Consider the following 7,532-nt stretch of genomic DNA (forward strand, 5'->3'; position numbering starts at 1 on the left):
GTGGCTCGGGGAGGAGAGAGGAGAGAAACCGAGAGATGGATCCAGGGCGGGGTGGGTCTCGCCGTTAGGTAGGTTAGTTCTTTGCCGTCCGCCAAACCTTTGCCATCAGCTTTTTTTCCTCTTTGTCGTCCGCTAGCTGACGGCAAAGAGGGGGGACGTTAAGTTTTTTTAATTAGCTCGTTAGTGGGGACCACCACCCTCTTTGCCGTCTGCTAGCTGACGGCAAAGAGTAGGCAGATGGCAAAGACCGTTCTTTGCCATCTGCCTACTCTTTGCCGTCCGTTTTCTGCAAGCGGACGACAAAGACCTTCTTTGCCGTCAGCTAGCGGACGGCAAAGACTTGGCAGACGGCAAATTAGCTAATTCCAGTAGTGTACCTTGGGCATCTTTTATGATTGTGAGCACTCATTAAAATATGACATGCTAAAGAGTTGATGTTGGACAAGGAAGACAGCGTAATGGGTTATGTTTTCTTATATCTGAGATAATGTATATTGTCATGGATCATCCAACATGTTGGTCTTGCCTTTCCCCCTCATGCTAGTTCTTTGCACCAAGTAGAGATACTACTTGTGCTTCCAAATATCCTTAAACCCAGTTTTGCCATAAGAGTCCACCATATCTATCTATGGATTGAGTAAGATCCTTCAAGTAAGTTGTCATCGGTGCAAGCAATAAAAATTACTCTCTAAATATGTATGATTGATTAGTGTGGAGGAAATAAGCTTTATACGATCTTGTGATGTGGAAGAAATAAAAGCGACGGACTGCATAATAAAGGTCCATATCACAAGTGGCATTCTTTCGCATCAAGATTTTGTGCATCCAACCATAAAAGCGCATGGCAACCTCTGCTTCCCTCTGTGAAGGGCCTATCTTTTACTTTTATCTTCTACCTTATGCAAGAGTCATGGTGATCTTCACCTTTCCTTTTTACATTTTATCCTTTGGCAAGCACAGTGTGTTGGAAATATCCTGACATATATATCTAATTGGATGTAAGTTAGCATGAACTATTATTGTTGACATTACCCTTGAGGTAAAGGTTGGGAGGCGAAACTATAAGCCCCTATCTTTCTCTGTGTCCGATTAAAACTCCATAACCACAAGTATTGCGTGAGTGTTAGCAATTGTGAAAGACTAAATGATAGTTGAGTATGTGGACTTGCTAAAAAGCTCTGACATAGACTCTTTCTAATGTTATGATAAATTACAATTGCTTCAATGACTGAGATTATAGTTTGTTGGTTCTCAATGAAGTTTCTGATTCATACTTGACATTGTGAATAGATAATTACTTGAGCATAAGAAATCATATGACAATATCCATATATGTTGCTGTTATAAGAATGATCATGATGCCCTCATTTCCGTATTTTATTTTATCGACACCTCTACCTCTAAACATGTGGACATATTTATCGTTATCGGCTTCCGCTTGAGGACAAGCGAGGTCTAACCTTGGGGGAGTTGATACGTCCATTTTGCATCATGCTTTTATATCGATATTTATTGCATTATAGACTGTTATTACACATTATGTCACAATACTTATGCCTATTCTCTCTTATTTTACAAGGTTTACATAAGGAGGGAGAATGTTGGCAACTGGAATTCTGGGCTGGAAAAGGAGCAAATATTAGAGACCTATTCTGCACAACTCCAAAAGTCCTGAAACTCCACGGAAGTTGTTTTTGGAAATAATAAAAAATACTGAGCGAAGAAAATACCAGAGGGGGCCCACACCCTGGCCACGAGGGTGGGGGGCGCGCCCTACCCCCCTGGGAGCGCCCCCTGCCTCGTGGGCCCCCTGGTGGCCCTCCGGTGCCCATCTTCTGCTATATGAAGTCTTTCGTCCGAGAAAAAAATCATAAGCAAGCTTTCGGGACGAGACTCCGCCGGCACGAGGCGGAACCTTGGCGGAACCAATCTAGGGCTCCGGCGGAGCTGTTCTGCCGGGGAAACTTCCCTCCGGGAGGGGGAAATCATCGCCATCGTCATCACTAACGCTCCTCTCATCGGGAGGGGGCAATCTCCATCAACATCTTCACCAGCACCATCTCCTCTCAAACCCTTGTTCATCTCTTGTATCCAATTCTTGTCTCTAAGTCTGAGATTGGTACTTGTAGGTTGCTAGTAGTGTTGATTACTCCTTGTAGTTGATGCTAGTTGGTTTATTTGGTGGAAGATCATATGTTCAGATCCTTTATGCATATTAATACTCCTCTGATTATGAACATGAATATGCTTTGTGAGTAGTTACGTTTGTTCCTGAGGACATGGGAGAAGTCTTGCTATTAGTAGTCATGTGAATTTGGTATTCGTTCGATATTTTGATGAGATGTATGTTGTCTCTCCTCTAGTGGTGTTATGTGAACGTCGACTACATGACACTTCACCATTATTTGGGCCTAGAGGAGGGCACTGGGAAGTAATAAGTAGATGATGGGTTGCTAGAGTGATAGAAGCTTAAACCCTAGTTTATGTGTTGCTTCGTAAGGGGCTGATTTGGATCCATATATTTCATGCTATGGTTAGGTTTACCTTAATACTTCTTTTGTAGTTGCGGATGCTTGCAATAGGAGTTAATCATAAGTGGGATGCTTGTCCAAGTAAGGACAGCACCCAAGCACCGGTCCACCCACATATCAAATTATCAAAGTACCGAACGCGAATCATATGAACGTGATGAAAACTAGCTTGACGATAATTCCCATGTGTCCTCGGGAGCGCTTTCCTTTGTATAAGAGTTTGTCCAGGCTTGTCCTTTGCTACAAAAGGGATTGGGCCACCTTGCTGCACTTTATTTACTTTTGTTACTTGTTGCTCGTTACAAATTATCTTATCACAAAACTATCTGTTACCTATAATTTCAGTGCTTGCAGAGAATACCTTGCTGAAAACCGCTTATCATTTCCTTCTGCTCCTCGTTGGGTTCGACACTCTTACTTATCGAAAGGACTATGATAGATCTCCTATACTTGTGGGTCATCAATCACTAACAAAAGGAGTATGTGGAGCCGCATCCTACTGTGACCACCCGCAATGTGGCATCTCTCCAACATCGATGGGGATCATTCAAGGGGAAATGAACAATTACGCCGGCTACTACTCACAAGTGACCAAACACTTTCAAAGTGGGATGGGAGTGCCAACTCACGTAAGCGCAGTTGCTTCATATCGTCGTCATTTGCATATGCTTCTTGTGTTTGCATTCTCGTGTGCATACATATGTTGTTTTCTAGACGGTGGTGGCGGCCACTTTGTATCATGAGGTGAAGAAGAAGTCGTTTGCTTTTAGCCATTGTTGGATCATATTGAATGGCAAGCCAAAGTGGAACCAAGTTGTGGCCGATCTTCCACCAATCAGTTGGGTTGAACGATGAAGACGACGATGTTTTCGTCACCAATGGAGGACCCACCGTGCCAAAGGATAATCGACAAGTCGTGGGAAACAAGAGGGAGAAAGCATGGGCCTCCCGTGACGCCGCAGCTACAAAAATGTCGTCCACATGGACGAGCATTTTTTCGGTAAGGGAGAACAACAAAGAGGAGAGGTACAAGCTCATGTTGGATGCGCAAAAGGAGAGGATGGAATGGGACCGGAAGAGGGCGGAGAAGAAGCTCAAAATTGTGAGGGAGAAGATCGAGTTGGAGAAGCAAGAGGCGGCGATCAAATGGGAACTCGAGAAGGTCAAGACATTTGGCGAGATTGAGCTTGAGAAGGAGAGGTTGCAACTCGTACGGGACGCGGAGGATGTGGAGATGATGTTGGCGGTCGAAACCCTCTTGGATGAGCATGAAAAGAAGTGGCTTGCGGACAAGAGAAGGAGGAGATCAACGACCGTAGGGAGTACGAGGCGGGTGAGGGCGGCAGCGGCAGCGGATCATGCAGCTCGGATGTAGGCGGAGCAGGATGAGCAGGACACATTCCACCTGGAGCAGGACGCATTCCGCTCGGAGCACGTGCCCGGCCAGTGATTTGAAGCTATCCGTCACGCTCGGACATTGATTTCATTTTGGCTTGTCCGATTTTGTTGAACTATGATTTGCTTTGGCTTTGCTTCGAACTGTTGAATTCGGATAATTTGTATCGTACGATCGTCGTGCATGGATTTGATGATTGAAATCTGAGGTATGTGATTGTGCGGCGCAACATATGAGGTGCCGGCAGGCGCTGTCCGCACCTGGAAGCGCCCGCGGGCGTATAGGGGGGCTGGATTTGCCAAGTCCGTCTGTAGATGCTCTTATGAACCTAAAGCCATCTTGCGGACCTGCTAAGTGCATCTTGAGTTTACTTATATGTAGCACCAAAGCAGAGGGTTAATCGTATAGCCCATGATCATTAGCACATTGTCTAATTAATAGTCTAGTTCTATGATTGAAATGTTTATGCAAGTTTTGATACAATTGATGGAAGGTCCACATCTATTTGAAAGCGATGCTACTGCACAGCAGTACAAACAAGAATGCCTCCAAGCCGACAGTGACTTGCTACCCACACAAAATCACGGAAAATATTCAAATGTGATGTATGATACTTTTTGGATTAAAGGAGTAAGATATCCAAATCTTCTTTAAGAAAGAGTTGAAGCAAGGAAGGCACATGAAACTTGTCAGTTCTAGCACAAAAAAAGTGTGGATAAGTACGCATCCATTCAGTGAAAGATTAAAAGACACATCACAACTATGAATGGTGAAACCAACTACTGAACATCTTTTTAATATACATTGATCAATTTTTAGCTAAACTTTTCTTAAAACATATAATAAAACATTATAAAATATATTTTATTATCTAACAGGTTTTTTTAATATTTATCCCATTAAGACAACAATCGTTCTTTTTTTTGAGAAAACCTGACTAAAAACTGAAGGAAAACAATACCGCTTGCAACAGAGTGGGTCGACCCATTTGCCATGCCTTTTTTAGGCAGAACCTTTCCTATTTGACGCGAACGTGCTGCGATTCGATCGTGTGTTTTGCTGGAACCAGCAGGTCTGGGTGGTAGAAACGGAGCTACATGATGCCACATGGTCCACGAGTGATGAGCCCGGTGCTGCGATCGGCAAACCTGATTGCTGCAACCAACAACAACCGGTGTTGGAACGTTTCGCGGGAGCGACATCGGAGCTGCGACTGGCGACAGACAGAGATGCGGCGACACCATGATGCCAAACTACCATTGAAGCGCTGCGGATGGGCTATGATTTTGCGCCGACTCTGCAACAAAAATATGTGGGGGCGATGCCCTCCTCTCGTGGTGGGGGTGGGAGCGGGAGCGAAGGGAAACTCAACAAAATCAAGTTTTGATTGCAACCGTCACATCAGACGTCATGGAAGGCAACAGATCGGTCGACCGGTGCCTAGCACCCTTTTTTCTTACTAGAAAGCATCAATTACAACGTAGACACACACACTCACACCATCGCACTCACGCACTAATACAATGCCTATTGACGACCGGGTTGAAATTTAATTCACATGATTGCAGAACACTTGAATATGGAGAAAGCATGATTACATTGTCGCACATAGTAAAAAAAATTACAAGAATTTAGAATTGTCGCTTCAAATTTGATTGGATAGAAATTGTCTTTTAAAATGTAGTGTGAAAATTTCTTACAAAATAAACAACCCATACAACAAATATTCGTAAGGATTTTCATACTCCAAATTCTTTTGAAAGTCTCCGAAGCGAAGAGACCGTGAGCGGTGAGCCTATGCCTATGGGAGTAAGAGCATCCTGAGCAGTTCCCTAAACCTCTCTTCCCCTTGAGTGTATTTAAGGGCTCTTTCTATAATTTTATTGGGTTTTACGGGTATACGGCCGCAACAACTCCCCTACAAACCTCTTTCCAAACTAAGATTGACACATGTGTCCTACCTGTCAGTGCAACGCTCTCTCACGCGCGTGCATGGAAGACCTCGGCGACCGATGAAGCTCCGATGGTTGCCTACATGTGGCGGCCTGGCAGGCGGCAGCAGCGGCGATAACATGGGTGTCCGGCGGTCATTTGCGGCGACGTGCTGACGTGGCATGTGTTGAAAAAAATATAGATAGAGAAGCAACTTTTTTTTACCTCTAGAAGAGAAGCATCGCTTCTTCTATTGGAGGGGTGATGAGTGTTTTTTTTTAAGAGATTCAACTTTCTTTGGTTTAGGGTCTCAACTTCTCTTATACGTGTATTTTTTTTAAAAAACGGGGCTATATGTGTATTTTCTAATAGACCGGAGATGTTTCAATAAGAGGCTCTTTTATAAATATCCCCGCAAAAAAAAACTCTTTTATATAAATAACGAAACGTCGTTGAAATAAGAAGTCAACTGACTCGGGAGATGAGGACGAGACCCACAGCCATATGCACCGCCACGTCACCGATCCGCACCTCGTCGGGGATCTCGCACCAGTAAGCGCCGAGCACGCGGATCGTGTGCTTCCTCCTGGCAACCTCCAGCCGTTAGATCCAATCAATCACCAAAACGCAATCCAAGACCCTCTCCAACACGATCGGAAGAAACCGCCTGGGCCACGCTTCCCTTGCCCACACCCGTCACCTATAAAATTCCCACCCCACTTCTCTCCTCTCCTCACAACCCAATCCGTCGCGATCCACTTCAAGTTCCCCAAATCCCCAACCCCGCAGCGCGCGCAGGCCGAAGCCCGGTTCGCAGTCGACGAGAAGCAGGAGAGATCGATGGCGCGTACGAAGCAGACCGCCCGGAAGTCTACCGGCGGCAAGGCGCCTCGCAAGCAGCTGGCCACCAAGGCGGCGAGGAAGTCGGCGCCGACCACCGGCGGCGTGAAGAAGCCCCACCGCTACAGGCCCGGCACGGTGGCGCTGCGTGAGATCCGCAAGTACCAGAAGAGCACGGAGCTGCTCATCCGCAAGCTGCCGTTCCAGCGCCTGGTGCGGGAGATCGCGCAGGACTTCAAGACGGACCTCCGGTTCCAGAGCCACGCCGTGCTGGCGCTCCAGGAGGCTGCCGAGGCGTACCTCGTCGGGCTCTTCGAGGACACCAACCTCTGCGCCATCCACGCCAAGCGCGTCACCATCATGCCCAAGGACATCCAGCTCGCCCGCCGCATCCGCGGGGAGCGCGCCTAGATCAAGCATCTGCCTTGGCAACTTCCATCGCCGGATTGCTGCAATGTAGTGTAGCTGTCCGTTCGTCGCCTCTGGTTTCAGATCGTGTTAGCAATAGGCAATAGGCCACTTCTATTTTGTTGTAAAAAAGTATTCTGGTTGGTTACATAGTTACAATGACTCATTTCCATATTTCGTCTATATGGTTGGCTTGTGCTAAAATGCAAACAAATGACTCGTTGTTTCAGAGCAATTCTGTAATTTCAGCGCTCTGTTCTTTGATCCTGTTGAATTTTGCTGTCCTGGCTTTGTCTTCTCTTGGTGTGGTGCCGTTTGGCCTTCGGATTCCTGTGTTGCGGTGTTGAGAGAATTTTGATTTCGGTGCACACGCGGAACACGGTTGTCATTGTGATCTTTGTAACAGCGCGAACATAAAAGACACG

General features: G+C 46.0%; 1 protein-coding gene across 1 annotated transcript; it reads left to right on the forward strand.

Annotated features, from left to right (window-relative positions):
• Positions 1 to 6,575: 6,575 nt before the first annotated feature.
• LOC123167174 (histone H3.3) lies at positions 6,576 to 7,290 on the forward strand. Its single transcript, XM_044585007.1, has one exon. The coding sequence runs from the start codon at positions 6,700 to 6,702 to the stop codon at positions 7,108 to 7,110; it is 411 nt and encodes a 136-aa protein (XP_044440942.1). The 5' UTR covers positions 6,576 to 6,699; the 3' UTR covers positions 7,111 to 7,290.
• The last annotated feature ends 242 nt before the right edge of the window (positions 7,291 to 7,532 follow it).

The sequence above is a fragment of the Triticum aestivum genome, chromosome 7D (assembly GCF_018294505.1).
Source record: "Triticum aestivum cultivar Chinese Spring chromosome 7D, IWGSC CS RefSeq v2.1, whole genome shotgun sequence".
Classification (NCBI taxonomy): domain Eukaryota; kingdom Viridiplantae; phylum Streptophyta; class Magnoliopsida; order Poales; family Poaceae; genus Triticum; species Triticum aestivum.